General features: G+C 49.2%; 1 protein-coding gene across 1 annotated transcript in view; it reads right to left on the bottom strand.

Annotated features, from left to right (window-relative positions):
- Positions 1–561: 561 nt before the first annotated feature.
- The window catches only part of LOC138288399 (E3 ubiquitin-protein ligase TRIM39-like), a 74513-nt gene continuing 59569 nt past the window's right edge, over positions 562–15505 (bottom strand). Inside the window, exon 5 of the mRNA XM_069229960.1 lies at positions 562–1070. Coding sequence (XP_069086061.1) covers positions 562–1070 — 509 coding nt within the window. The remainder of the gene's footprint in view (positions 1071–15505) is intronic.

Genomic DNA, 15505 nt, shown 5'->3' with positions numbered 1-15505 from the left:
CACTCACAGTGTTATTACCTGGCGGGTTTTATACCCACAGCGGCGGGATTTAATACCCCCCTTGGTACAAAAACTCTCAGCCGGTGTTTGTTCTCCTCACTCGCAGTTTATTTAAGCAGTAAATGTCAGGAGACGGCGCTTTATGACGCGCTCTGCAGCTCCCTGAAGCCCTGAGTGATAACTGCACAGAAAGCGCCTGTTACACTGAGCGCATACACTTCATACAAAGCGCTGAGAGTCCCGCTGGGGCCGAGCAGGGGCTGTAGGAGGAGGAGGGGGTCCGCAGGCATCGGGGACACAGGGCAAAGCGCTGCAGCGCGGCCTCTAGGCGCTAGGGACACACACGTACTTGTAGGCCTCTTATGGGGTTTCTCAGTAGCTGGAAGTAGGGGTGCAGCCCACCGGAGAAGAGGGGTGCAGGCCTGTCCCTGGCGACAAGAAACAGGGGTGCAGCCCCCAGTGAGGGGGAGTTAGTACCACGGGACAGAGGAAATCCAACAGCGGGGGCGGGGCTGTGTATCTCTCTCTGCCCTGTTATTGGCCGGGGGGGCCCATCAGCAGTTACACCAGGCGCAGCTCTGCCCCTTCATCGAGCCAGAAGTAGGGGCGCAGCCCCCCGGTGAAGGAGTCATTGAAGGTGCAGAGATGCTCCCAGGTGTCTGCGTTGTAGAGGGACAGCCGCCCCCCCTCATAGTCCAGGTACAGCCCCAGCTTCAGGGGGAGCTGGCGGGGGCTCAGGGGGGTGGGAGGGGAGGTGAGAGCCACGTACTGACCATCATACCACTCCACAGCCCAGAACCCCCCCTCAGGCGACTCATCGATAGCCCCCTCCCCACTCACGGACTCTCGCGCAACCCCCACTGCCCACCCCACCTCCTCCTGCAGCAGCTGCACCTCCCAGTAATATCTCCCCGAGGTGAACCCCTCCCGCCCCAGCACACAGGGAACATCAGTGAATCTCTTGGGGTTGTCCGGCAGGGGCTGCTCGCTGTGTGTCCATCCCACGCGTCTCCCATCCTCAGAGAGGGTCAGGCTTCTATGAGCTGTGTCTGGATCCAGAGTCACCAGCGCTGCACAGAGAGGAGAGAGAGGTAATGACATACTGTGTGACCTCAGGCATATCACTACCCAGAGACCCCCAGCGCTGCAGAGAGAGGAGAGAGAGGTAATGATGTACTGTGTGACCTCAGGCATATCACTACCCAGAGACCCCAGCACTTCTGAGAGGAGAGAGAGGTAATGACACACTGTGTGACCTCACGCGTATCACTGCCCAGAGACCCCAGCACTGCAGAGAGAGGAGAGAGAGTCAATAACACACTGTGTGACCTCAGGCATATCACTACCCGACCCAGAGACCCCAGCACTGCAGAGAGGAGAGAGAGGTAATGACGCACTGTGTGACCTCAGGCATATCACTGTCCAGAGACCCCAGCACTGCAGAGAGAGGAGAGAGAGTCAATGACACACTCTGTGATCTCAGGCGTATCACTGCCCAGAGACCCCAGCACTTCTGAGAGGAGAGAGAGGTAATGACACACTGTGTGACCTCACGCGTATCACTACCCAGAGACCCCAGCACTGCAGAGAGAGGAGATAGAGGTAATGACACACCGTGCGACCTCAGACGTATCTCTAACCAGCCCAGAGAGCCCAGCATCGCAGAGAAAGGTAATGACACACTGTGTGACCTTAAGCGTTCACCAACCAGCTCAGAGACCCCAGCACTTCAGAGAGAGGAGACACAGGTAATGACACATTTGTGACCTCAGCCGTATCACTGCCCAGAGACCCAGCACTGCAGAGAGGGGGGAGATGGTAATGACATATTGTGTGACTTCAAGCGTATCACTGCTCAGCCTAGAGATGCCAGTGCTGTAGAGAGAGGAGAGAGAGCTAATCTTGATATGCCCTCGACCATCTGTACTGAAGTTCCCTCCACCTGAATGCTGATGTTTCCGGCCTCAGATGTGCTGCTTTTATCCATTCTTGTCTACGGTCTGTGGGGCCCTCCAATCCTGGGACTCAGTCATTCCCCCCCCAGTAGCAGATATGCCACCTCTGATGCTCTCCCCGTTACTGCTCCTCTGAATCTACTGATTCATCCTCCACATAAACTGCTGCTGTGCCCTCCAACACAGGTGCTGATGTGCCCTCCACCCCAACGGCTGATGTTCCCTCGTCCCAAGGGTTTTTATATCTGGTTCCTTTTATGCACCAGAAAACACTACACCCCTGGGCCTTATTTATTCACTCTCCACACCACCTGCAGATGTGCCCTCCACCTAGGAACAGGGTGCTCTTTAATCTTTTGTTTTTGTGCCTTCTATACCAGGGTCAGATGTGCCCTCCAACCTCAAGGGCTGTTATCCTTTGCCAGTTAAAGGAGCCCATGTGCCAAGGGGTGAGCTGTACCTCATTCAACTCTCGGCAAACAGGACACTAACCCAGAAGGTTGGCAGAACACCTGTGTAGGAAAGTACCATCTTGCCTGGCATGTTACCCCCATTTTTCACTGTATATATGTTGTTTTAGTTGTATGTGTCACTGGGACCCTGGTATCCAGGGCCCCAGTGCTCATAAGTGTGCCTGACTGTGTTACCTGTGTAGTGACTAACTGTCTCACTGAGGCTCCGCTAATCAGAACCTCAGTGGTTATGCTCTCTCATTTCTTTCAAATTGTCACTGACAGACTAGTGACCAATTTTACCAATTTACATTGGCTACTGGAACACCCTTATAATTCCCTAGTATATGGTACTGAGGTACCCAGGGTATTGGGGTTCCAGGAGATCCCTATGTCCCCGTTGAGTTTGCACTAGTCGGCCCTCATATAGGGTCATATTTAGGGTTACCGTGGTCGCAGAATGTAACTGTTTAATTAATTTGGTCTACTGGACTTGATAATCATTATGTGCCATTGTATTCTAAACAAGTGTAGGATACAATGATAGTTTGACATACGATCATTGGCATAAATTAAGTATACAATATGTCGAGTTATAGCACTTTTGTCACGGGCCCCTGTATCACGGTCTAGGAACTACATTGAATCAAGTGTCTTTTGAACCAGAGTTTGCCGGCGAGTATAGATAATAATATTTTGTTGTTTATCGAGTACTACTGAATCATGACCGCTTTCGGATTTCAAACACCAGCATTGATAACTATAAATAGCTCACTTCATAAATGTTGTTTTTCATGACCAATAAGTTATGTAGTCAGACGATACCTATCTTTGACAGGTGAATGCAATAGATTTCATTAGTCATGACGGACTTTGAGACTTGGCAGAGTCCCTCTGACTACGAGACTGTCTCTGAGTGTCAATGTATGTTGAAATTCCATCGAGTCATGCAAAACATATGTTTCTAGATATTTTGAATGGACGATTCCTCGACAGTACGTGTACAACAGATTGTGGCCTAAGACACGTGCAATTACCTTTTTATTATAAATTTTTTCCAAATGTAGAGTACTCTCCTTGGGTAAGAGGTTTTACGCGTCCCTATGATGCCCGTTACCTACATGGGATGGTAAGCTGCGTTTGCTATTTCCTTTTTTCTTTTACACCTGAGTACCCCGTTTGTGTGAGTATACGCCAAATATGTAACATGCGTATGGCTCCCAGGTGACTATGACACCAATGAATGTTTGGATGTTTATATATATTTTTAAAAAAATTCTTTTCTCTCATTTTGTTCTTTTGTCTCTAACACAGGGCGACTTACCACTTGACTGACATACACAATAGATCGGCAGACTGTAAGTGACCTTCCAGCATTTATTGTCTAGTTTTTTCATGGAGAAGCAACTATTATCGGTCCTGATGAAGCGCCAGTGGATCCATGTGTGACCGTGAGGGCGCGAAACATGTCGACCATATGTTAGGAGCAAACAATTTGTCTCCTCTCTAGTTTTGAAGGAGTATTGGGAGCATTGTTCGTCTGAATACTCTGAGTTGTGTTTTTAACCTTGACCTAACCCTTATCAAAAGTATTAAAAATTAGTATGAGGTGTTTAGAGCCAATTTTACACCCTTGACTCTCCTTTCGCTCCCCTGTCAACATGGGCTGCAGACTTCTTTCAAGTGATTAAACATCTTTCTGGTTGAAGAGCCTCCATCTTTTGGATGGTGGCCCGTCAGACATTGCAGTGCCAGTCTGACGAGGGGTTAGCCCGATGATGATGCTTAGCATCCTAATGTGATGCTTGAGGGCACTCCTACAACGTTTTGACTGCAGTCCTCTCTTGTCCCCTGTGCTTACTTAGCCTGGAACAGTGTACTGATTTGGTTTATAGATCCCTATGGGCTGCAGCATTTCTTTTGCCACCCATAGGGAGCTCTGACAATTCTTACACAGGCCTGCCACTGCAGCCTGAGTGAAATAACGTCCACGTTATTTCACAGCCATTTTACACTGCACTTAAGTAACTCATGAGTCACCTATATGTCTAACCTTTACCTGGTAAAGGTTAGGTGCAAAGTTACTTAGTGTGAGGGCACCCTGGCACTAGCCAAGGTGCCCCCACATTGTTCAGGGCCAATTCCCTGAACTTTGTGAGTGCGGGGACACCATTACACGCGTGCACTACATATAGGTCACTACCTATATGTAGCTTCACAATGGTAACTCCGAATATAGCCATGTAACATGTCTAAGATCATGGAATTGCCCCCTCTATGCCATCCTGGCATTATTGGGACAATTCCATGATCCCAGTGGTCTGTAGCACAGACCCTGATACTGCCAAACTGCCTTTCCTGGGGTTTCACTGCAGCTGCTGCTGCTGCCAACCCCTCAGACAGGGTTCTGCCCCCCTGGGGTCAAGCCAGGCTTGTCCCAGGATGGCAGAACAAAGGACTTCCTCTGAGAGAGGGTGTTACACCCTCTCCCTTTGGAAAATGGTGTGAAGGCAGGGGAGGAGTAGCCTCCCCCAGCCTCTGGAAATGCTTTCTTGGGCACAGATGTGCCCAATTCTGCATAAGCCAGTCTACACCGGTTCAGGGACCCCTTAGCCCCTGCTCTGGCGCGAAACTGGACAAAGGAAAGGGGAGTGACCACTCCCCTGACCTGCACCTCCCCTGGGAGGTGTCCAGAGCTCCTCCAGTGTGCTTCAGACCTCTGCCATCTTGGAAACAGAGGTGCTGCTGGCACACTGGACTGCTCTGAGTGGCCAGTGCCACCAGGTGACGTCAGAGACTCCTTCTGATAGGCTCCTTCAGGTGTTAGTAGCCTATCCTCTCTCCTAGGTAGCCAAACCCTCTTTTCTGGCTATTTAGGGTCTGTGTCTCTGGGGAAACTTTAGATACCGAATGCAAGAGCTCATCAGAGTTCCTCTGCATCTCTCTCTTCACCTTCTGACAAGGAATCGACTGCTGACCGCGCTGGAAGCCTGCAAAACTGCAACAAAGTAGCTAAGACGACTACTGCAACTCTGTAACGCTGATCCTGCCGCCTTCTTGACTGTTTTCCTGTTTGTGCATGCTGTGGGGGTAGTCTACCTCCTCTCTGCACTAGAAGCTCCGAAGAAATCTCCCGTGGGTCGACAGAATCTTCCCCCTGCAACCGCAGGCACCAAAAAGCTGCATTACCGGTCCCTTGGGTCTCCTCTCAGCACAACAAGCGAGGTCCCTCGAATCCAGCAACTCTGTCCAAGTGACCCCCACAGTCCAGTGACTCTTCAGTCCAAGTTTGGTGGAGGTAAGTCCTTGCCTCACCTCGCTAGACTGCATTGCTGGGAATCGCGACTTTTGCAGCTACTCCGGCCCCTGTGCACTTCCGGTAGAAATCCTTTGTGCACAGCCAAGCCTGGGTCCGCGGCACTCTAACCTGCATTGCACGACTTTCTAAGTTGATCTCCGGCGATGTGAGATTCCGTTGTGCAACTTCGGCAAGCATCGTTTCACGCATCCTTGTAGTGCCTGTTTCTGGCACTTCTCTGGGTGCTACCTGCAGCTAAGAGGGCTCCTTTTTTTGCTCGACGTCCCCTCTACCTCCTGGTCCAATTTGCGACCTCCTGGTCCCTCCTGGGCCACAGCAGCATCCAAAAACGCTAACTGCACAATTTGCAGCTAGCAAGGCTTGTTGGCGTTCTTTCGGCGGGAAAATACTTCTGCACGACTCTACAAGGCAAGAGGAATCCGTCCACCAAAGGGGAAGTCTCTAGCCCTTTTCGTTCCTGCAGAAACCTCAGCTTCTTCTGTCCAGTAGAAGCTTCTTTGCACCCACAGCTGGCATTTCCTGGGCATTTGCCCATCTCCGACTTGCTTGTGACTTTTGGACTTGGTCCCCTTGTTCCACAGGTACCCTAGATTGGAAATCCACAGTTGGTGCATTGTTGGTTTGTGTCTTTCCTGCATTATTCCTCTATCACGACTTCTTTGTCTTCTGGGGAACTTCAGTGCACTTTGCACTCACTTTTCAGGGTCTTGGGGAGGGCTATTTTTCTAACTCTCACTATTTTCTAATAGTCCCAGCGACCCTCTACAAGGTCACATAGGTTTGGGGTCCATTCGTGGTTCGCATTCCACTTTTGGAGTATATGGTTTGTGTTGCCCCTATCCCTATGTGTCCCCATTGCATCCTATTGTAACTATACATTGTTTGCACTGTTTTCTAAGACTATACTGCATATTTTTGGTATTGTGTACATATAACTTGTGTATATTTGCTATCCTCATACTGAGGGTACACTCTAAGATACTTTGGCATATTGTCATAAAAATAAAGTACCTTTATTTTTAGTATAACTGTGTATTGTGTTTTCTTATGATATTGTGCAAGTGACACTTGTGGTACTGTAGTAGCTTCACACGTCTCCTAGTTCAGCCTAAGCTGCTCTGCTAAGCTACCATTATCTATCAGCCTAAGCTGCTAGACACCCTATACACTAATAAGGGATAACTGGGCCTGGTGCAAGGTGCAAGTACCCCTTGGTACTCACTACAAGCCAGTCCAGCCTCCTACAACCTGCTGTAACATTTTACCAGGCTTCAGTTCCCACAGGGTTGTTAGGAACTTTTCCAGTGTTATTGAAGCTCTTAACTTTGTGATTCAAAATGTTTCTGACATCTTCAAGGTTTTAAGTGGGATTTGCAGCATTTCAACAATAAACCCAAAGATTAGCTTTATTATTTAATTTTCATTGCTGTTCTTAAATCTGATTTACATATGTAGGAAAGTGCCCTCTTTTTGGCATGTTACCCCCAAAGTCTGCCCGATGTCAGTGTGTTTTGAATGTGTCACTGGGATCCTGCTAACCAGGACCCCAGTGCTTATGCTCTCTCTCCTCTAAATGTTATCACTGCATACTGGTAACCCAGTATTTCATCCCAAATTGGCCTACTGGTCACCCCTCAAAAGTCCCTAGTATATGGTACCTAGGTACCCAGGGTATTGGGGTTTCCGGGAACCCTATTGGCTGCAGCATTTATTTTGCAGCCCATAGGGAGCCCATGCAAAGGCTTCTATAGGACTGCCATTGCAGCCTATGTGAAATGGTGCAAGCACCCATTCACTGTCATTTACAATGCACCAGGTCACTTATAGGTCACCCATATACCAGGCCCTCCAACCTGAAGGCTGGGTGCAGAGTACCTGTGTGAGGGCACCCCGGCATTAGCAGAGGTGCCCCCACGTCATCCAGGACCATTTCCCCAGACTTCGTGAGTGCGGGGACGCCATTTTACGCATGCACTATACATAGGTCACTACCTATGTACAGCTTCACAATGGTAACTCCGAGTTTGGTATCCAACATGTTGGAATCATGCCTCAAGGCTTTTGCAAGCATTGGTTGTATGATTCCATGCATTCTGGGGTCTCCTTAGAGGACCGCCAGTACAGCCGTTACAGCCTTCTGAGGTTTTCCAGGGAGCCCCAGCTGCTGCCACCTCACAGACAGGTTTCTGCCCTCCTGTTGCCCAAGCAGCCTGAGCCCAGGAAAGCAGAACAAAGCATTTCCTTTGGGAGAGGGGTGTTACACCTTCTCCCTTTGGAAATAGGTTTTACAGGCATGGGGGTGGGGGGGTAGCCTCCCAGAGCCTCTGGAAATGCTTTGAAGGGCACAGATGGTGCCCTCTTTGCATAATCCAGTCTACACCGGTTCAGGGACCCCAGTACCTGCTGTGGTGCGAAACTGGACAAAGGAAAGGGGAGTGACAACTCCCTTGTCCATCACCACCCTACGGGGTGTTTTGCAGTTGCCAAGGCTTGTTGGCATTCTTCCATGAAGTTCTTTCTGCACTGTGCACCTCTGGCCGCCAGCACTCTTTCCTGTGATCAACAGCTTCCTGTGTTGTTCTCTCTGGATGCGTTGGATCCATTTGAGTAGTGATGCATGGGCCTCGTTTTGCACCTTCTTTGTCCCCATGCTGTGGGACTCCTGCATGTGCTATCTGGTCTTCTGAGGGCTCTCTGAGTTGCTGAGATCCCCCTCTGACTCCCTCTCCTGGGTAGAGTCCACCAGGTCTCTCCTGGTCCCGGGCAGCACCATTTTCCTCCAACCGCAAGCTTTGCATGTGCCAAGACTTGTTGGCGGACTCTAGCGTCACAAACCAAACTGCAATCATCCATCCAGCATGGGACATCATCTGCACCAACCAGGAACCTGCATCCGTCTTCTTGGGTGCAATACTGACTGTTGTTCTTCACCGGTGGTTCTTCTTTTGCACCTTCATCCGGGATTAGCAGAGGCTTCTGTTCTCCCTGAACTCTTCAGTGCTTCTGGGACTTGGTCCCCTTCTTCCACATGTCTTGAGGTCCAGATATCCATCATTGCTGTCTTGCAGTCTCTCCTGGTTCTTGCATAATCTTCTTTCTCGTGTTCTTGTGTGTTCTAGGAAAGTTGGGGTGGGTTCTATTACTTACGTATGGTGTTTTCTAATACTTCAGCGCCCCTCTACACACTACACTTGCCTAGGTGGGAAACCGACTTTTGCATTCCACTATTTTAGTATATGGTTTGTGTTCCCCCAGGCTCATTTCTAACTATTGTGATTTTCACTATTTACACAGTTTTCTAACTGTTTTTACAGCTATTTCTGCATTCTAGTGTATATACTGTGTATATTACGTACCTCCTGAGGGAGTATAGTCTCTAAGGTATTTTTGGCATTTGTGTCACCAAAATAAAGTACCTTTATATGTATTTTCTTTCATGTGTGTGAGTACTGTGTGACTGTAGTGATATTGCATGAGCTTTGCATGACTCTTAGTTAGGCCTTGGCTGCTCATCCACACTACCCCTAGAGAGCCTGGCTTCTAGACACTGACACCTGTGACACCTGGATAAGGTGCAGTGGGTGCGTCAGTGACACTAGCACGAGGAGCAGTGGGTGTGTAAGTGACACGTGGGCAGAGAGCAGTGGGTAAGTGACACCTGCGTGAGGAGCAGTGGGTGTGTAATTGACACCTGCGTGAGGAGAGTGGGTGCATAAGTGAAATTTGTACGAGGAACAGTGGGTGTGTTAGTGAAAGTGGACAATGAGCAGCGGGTGTGTGAGTGACACCTGTATAAGGAGCTGTGGGTGCATAAGTGACAGCTGTGTGAGGAGCAGTGGGTGTGTGGCACCTGCACGAGGAGCAGTAAGTGACATCTGCATGAGGGGCAGTTGGTGTATACGTGACACTTGCACGAGGAGCAATGGGTTCGTAAGTGACACCTGCACAAGGATTAGTGGTTGTGTGTGACACCTGTACGAGGAGCAGTGGGTGTGTAAGTAACATGTTCACAAGGAGCAGTGGGTATGTAAGTGACACCTGCACAAGGAGCAGTGGGTGGATAAGTGACACCTGCATGAGGAGTAGAGGATGTGTGAGTGACACTTGTACAAGGAACAGTGGGTGAGTAAGTGACACCTGCGCGAGGAGCAGTGGGTATGTGAGTGACACATGTACAAGGAGACGTATGTGCACAAGTGACACTTGCGTGAAGAGCAGTGTGTGTGGCACCTGCATGAGGTGCAGTGGGTGTGTAAGTTACACCTGCGTGGGAGCAGTGGGTGGGTGTCTCCACAAAGCTGTACGTTTATGTGTTTTTACACACATCTTCAGTGCCTTCTACACACGTACTGAAGTTACACCTGCCCTGAGTGGTGTAAAGTGTGTGAAAATGCCTGCAGCGCCCTGATTTCTACAGAGTGGATGACAGAAGCAGAGACCTTGTGTAAAACGTTTTCCAATTCAAGAACAAGGAACAGCTTAACAAGAAAGAGGAAGTATTCTGGAAGTATTTGATGCTCAGCAAACCGTCCTATAATGTAATTTCAAGACAATTTACCTGTGAGGACTTGTCTGAGAGTCCTAGGCTCTGCTTTTACAAAAAGAGGGCTATTCTTGGGGCACACAGTGGTTACTGGCCATTGACCTGTATGTGTCCTGGAACACTCATCAGTTACTGGGGAGTCTCCTGTCTGAGTCCTGGGGCACTCAGTGGTTACTCAACAGTGTCCTGGAGTACTCAGTGGTTACGGGATAGTGTCCTGTCTGGGTCCTGAGGCACTCAGGAGTTACTGGGGATTCTTCTGTCTGAGTCCTCGGGCACTCAGTGGTTATTGGGCAGTGTCCTTGGGCACTTGGATATTGGGCAGCGACCTATATGGGTCCTGCGTCAGTCAGTGGTTACTGGGAAGTGTCCTGGGACACTCAGGCACTCATTAAGACATTGGGGGTAACTGCCACCTACCGCCATGGTGATGGCCACCAACATACCGCCGCCGTGGCTACCAGCCGCTCACCCGCATTATGACCCTTGCAGAATTCCACCAGAAGGCTGGCGGAATACCACCGATGGTCATGGTGGCGGACGGCGGTAAGGTGGGGCTGCTGTCAGCAGCAGCACCACGTCAACAAAACACCGCCGACCGTATCATGAGTAATGATACGGCCAGGCGGTCTTTTGCTGGCAGATGCTGCTGCTGACAGCAGCGCCACGTCCTGTCTCCAGCCGGAGGACCCCCTGAGAGGGGGCGGTGGAGACCCCTATCAGTGCCAGGGAAGGAATTCCCTGGCACTGATGGTGCCTACCGCCATGGTTTTCGTGGCGGTATGCTTGCCACGAAAGCCATGGCGGTAGACAGGGTCATAATCCCGAGGGTGGGATTGTGACAGCCGCCGGGCTGGGGACTGAAGTCTCCAGCCCAGAGACCGTTACCACCCTGGCGGACGGAGTGGAACATTGCCGGTTTGGCTTGTGCTAAGCTGTTAATTCGAGCGGTGGACACACAAGTCTGTTACTTGGATTGAACAGGATAAAGTAGGGATCGAGGCGGGAAGAGTCGAGTACAAGATATTAAGGAGATCAGATGGAAGAGATGAGGTTTGGGATGAGTCAAAGGACGGATAGACGAGGTGAGAGTCTGGAACAAGTTACTAAGGAGATCATGGTAGTGAGATGAGGTTTGGGATGAATCAAAGGACAGATAGGCGAGGTAAGAGACTAGAACGGGTTATTAAAGAGATCATAGTAGTAAGATGAGGTTCAGGATGAGTCCAAGGACGGACAGACGAGGGAAGAGGCTAGAACGGGTTATTAAGGTGATCATAGTAGTGAGATGAGGTTTGGGATGAGTCAAAGGACGGATAGATGAGGTAAGAGCCTAGAACGGGTTATTAAGGAGATCATAGTAGTGAGATGAGGTTGAGGATGGGTCAAAGGATGGATAGATGAGGGAAGAGGCTAGAACGGGTTATTAAGGTGATCATAGTAGTGAGTTGAGGTTTGGGATGAGTCAAAGGATAGCTAGATGAGGTAAGAGTCTAGAACAAGTTATTAAGGAGATCATAGTAGTGAGATGAGGTTTGAGATGAGTCAAAGGACAGATAGACGAGGTAAGAGTCTAGAACGGGTTATTAAATAGATCATAGTAGTGAGATGAGGTTTGAGATGAGTCAAAGGATGATTCGAGGAGGGAAGAGTCTAGAACAAGTTATTAAGGAGGTCATTGTAGTGAGATGAGGTTTGAGATGAGTCAAAGGACAGATAGACGAGGTAAGAGTCTAGAACGGGTTATTAAGGAGATCATAGTAGTGAGTTGAGGTTTGGGATGAGTCAAAGGACAGGTAGAGGCGGTAAGAGTCTAGAACAAGTTATTAAGGAGATCATATTGGTGATATGAGGTTTGAGATGAGTCAAAGGATGGATCGAGGAGGGAAGAGTCTAGAACAAGTTATTAAGGAGATCATAGTAGTGAGATGAGGTTTGAGATGAGTCAAAGGACAGATAGACGAGGTAAGAGTCTAGAAAGGGTTATTAAGGAGATCATAGTAGTGAGATGAGGTTTGGGATGAGTCAAAGGACAGGTAGACGAGGTAAGAGTCTAGAACGAGTTATTAAGAGGATCATAGTAGTGAGATGAGATTCCGGATGAGTCAAAGTAGGGATAGACGAGGGAAGAGGCTATAAGGAGTATTAAGGAGATCATAGTATTGTGATGAAGTTTGGAATATGTTAAAGGAGGGATAGAGGAGGTAAGAATCTAGAAGGGGTTATTAAGGACATCATGTAGTGAGATGAGGTTTGGGAAGAGTCAAAGGATGGCTAGACGAGGTAAGAGTCTAGAACAGGTTATTATGGAGATCATAGAAGTAAGATGAGGTTCAGGATGAGTCCGAGGACGGACAGACGAGGGAAGAGGCTAGAACGGGTTATTAAGGTGATCATAGTAGTGAGATGAGGTTTGGGATGAGTCAAAGCACGGATAGATGAGGTAAGAGCCTAGAACGGGTTATTAAGGAGATCATAGTAGTGAGATGAGGTTCAGGATGGGTCAAAGGATGAATAGACGAGGGAAGAGGCTAGAACAGGTTATAAAGGTGATCATAGTAGTGAGATGAGGTTTTGGATGAGTCAAAGGACGGATAGACGAGGTAAGAGCCTAGAACGGGTTATTAAGGAGATCATAGTAGTGAGTTGAGGTTTGGGATGAGTCAAAGGATAGCTAGATGAGGTAAGAGTCTAGAACAAGTTATTAAGGAGATCATAGTAGTGAGATGAGGTTTGAGATGAGTCAAAGGACAGATAGGCGAGGTAAGAGTCTAGAATGGGTTATTAAGGAGATCATAGTAGTAAGATGAGGTTTGGGATGAGTCAAAGGACAGATAGACGAGGGGGAAGAGTCTAGAACGGGTTATTAAATAGATCATAGTAGTGAGATGATGTAGGAGGCTGGCCTGGTTTATAGTGGGTACCTTGTGGTACTTACACCTTGTGCCAGGTCCAGTTGTCCCTTATTAGTAGAATACAGGTGTTTCTAGCAGCTCAGGCTGTTAGAGGTAGCTATGGCAAAGCAGCTTAGGCTGAACTAGGAGACAGGCAAAGCTCCTACTATACCACTTATATCATATAGCACAATATCATAAGAAAACACAATACTCAGAGTTACTAAAAATAAAGGTACTTCATTTTAGTGCCAATATGCCAAAAGTATCTCAGAGGATACCCTCACTTAGGAGGTAAGTAATATACACAAATTATGTGTACACAAAACCCAAAAAAGGTAAGTAACAGTAAGAAAAGTAGTGCAAACAATGTAGAATCACAATAGAATGCAATAGGAGCACATAGGCATAGGGGCAACACAAACCATATACTCCAACAGTGGAATGCAAATCACGAATGGACCCCAGGCCTATGGGAGGTTGTAGAGGGTCGCTGGGACTGTAAGAAAACAGTAAGTGTGTCCAAAATACCCCACCCCAAGACCCTGAAAAGTTGGAGTAAAGTTACCCTACTATCCCAGAAAGATAGAATAGTCGTGACAGGGGATTCTGCAAGAACCACAAGCACCAGCAAAACATTGAAGATGGACTCCTTGACCTGAGGACCTGCAAAGGAAGGGGACCAAGTCCAAGAGTCACAAAAGTGTCCAGGGGGGCAGGAGCCCACCAAACCCCGGATAAAGGTGAAAAAGGCTGCCCCCAGGTGGAAGAAGCCAAAGCCTCTGCCACAACGAAAAGGGCCAGGAATTTCTCCCTTGGACAGAAGATGTCCCACGGCGTGCTGGAGATTGCAGAAGTGTTTCCAGGCAGAAATACCGCAAACACGCCTTGCTAGCTGCAAGAGTCGCAGTTGAGGTTTTTGGGTGCTGCTTGGGCCCAGGAAGGACCAGGATGTCGCCCCTTGGAGGGGGGACAGAGGGGGCACTCAGCAACTTAGAGAGTGCCCGCAGAGGCAGGCAGCACCCGCAGAAGTACCAAAGCAGGCACTTAGAAGATCTGAGGACAGCGGTCAACTCAGAGTCACAAAGGAGGGTCCCATGACGTCGGAGTCCAACTAAGTGAGTTGGGCAATGCAGGACGGAGTGCTGGGGACCCAGGCTAGGCTGTGCACAAAGGAAGTCCTGGAAAAGTGCACAGAAGAAAGACCAGCTGCAAATCACGCGGTACACAGGTTTGCTGTCTGGCGTGGGGAGGCAAGGACTTACCGCCACCAAATTCAGACAGAAGGGCTACTGGACTGTGGGAGACACTTGGACCCAGCTCCTGTTTTCCAGGGACCACGCTCGTCAGGATGAGAGGGGACCCAGAGGACCGGTGATGCAGACCTTTGGTGCCTGCGTTGGCAGGGGAAGATTCCGTCGACCCACAGGAGATTTCTTCTTGGCTTCCAGTGCAGGGTGAGGGCAGACAGCCCTCAGAGCATGTACCACCAGGAACAGTCGAGAAAGCCAGCAGAATGAGGCGCTACAATGTTGCTGGTAGTCGTTTTGCTACTTTGTTGTGGTTTTGCAGGCGTCCTGGAGGAATATACGACGAAACAACGACTGCAAAAAAAACTACTGCCTTAACAACGAGGTCGGAACACCGACCTCGTTGCTACTACTAATGATTTTACCACGAATGCCTTAACAACGATATTTCGTTGTAAAGGCATTCCTGATAAAATCATTAGCAATAGGCACCATTCACCCTACATCCCTCACCCCACCCCCCAACCCCACCCCAAAACCTAAAACCCCCTGACCCCCCACCCACTCCCCAAAACCAAAAACGCCCCACCCTAAAACCTAAAACCCCCTGACCCCCCACCCACTCCCCAAAACCAAAAACGCCCCACCCCCCCAACCCCACCCCAAAACCTAAAACCCCCTGACCCCCACCCACTCCCCAAAACCAAAAACGCCCCACCCCCCCCAACCCCACCTCAAAACTTAAAACCCCCTGACCCCCCACCCACTCCCCAAAACCAAAAACGCCCCACCCCCCAACCCCACCCCAAAACCTAAAACCCCCTGACCCCCCACCCCCTCCCCAAAACCTAAACCCACCACTTACCTTCGTCAAGTCCCTTCTTTGTACCTTAACCACGCATGTTCGTTGTTCAGAACATACGTAGTTAAGGCACAAAAAAACGAAGTCGTGGTTAAAAAAAAGTCGTAAAAAAGGATGTTTCCCGTCCTGGAGCAGTCAGCGGTCGATCCTTGGCAGAAGTCAAAGACGGAAGTGCAGAGGAACTCTGGTGAGCTCTTGCATTCGTTATCTGAGGAACAGCCCAGAGGAGA

The sequence above is a fragment of the Pleurodeles waltl genome, chromosome 4_1 (assembly GCF_031143425.1).
Source record: "Pleurodeles waltl isolate 20211129_DDA chromosome 4_1, aPleWal1.hap1.20221129, whole genome shotgun sequence".
Lineage (NCBI taxonomy): Eukaryota > Metazoa > Chordata > Amphibia > Caudata > Salamandridae > Pleurodeles > Pleurodeles waltl.
The sequence above is the reverse complement of the archived record's forward strand: the minus strand, read 5'-3'. Positions and strand labels throughout refer to the sequence as shown.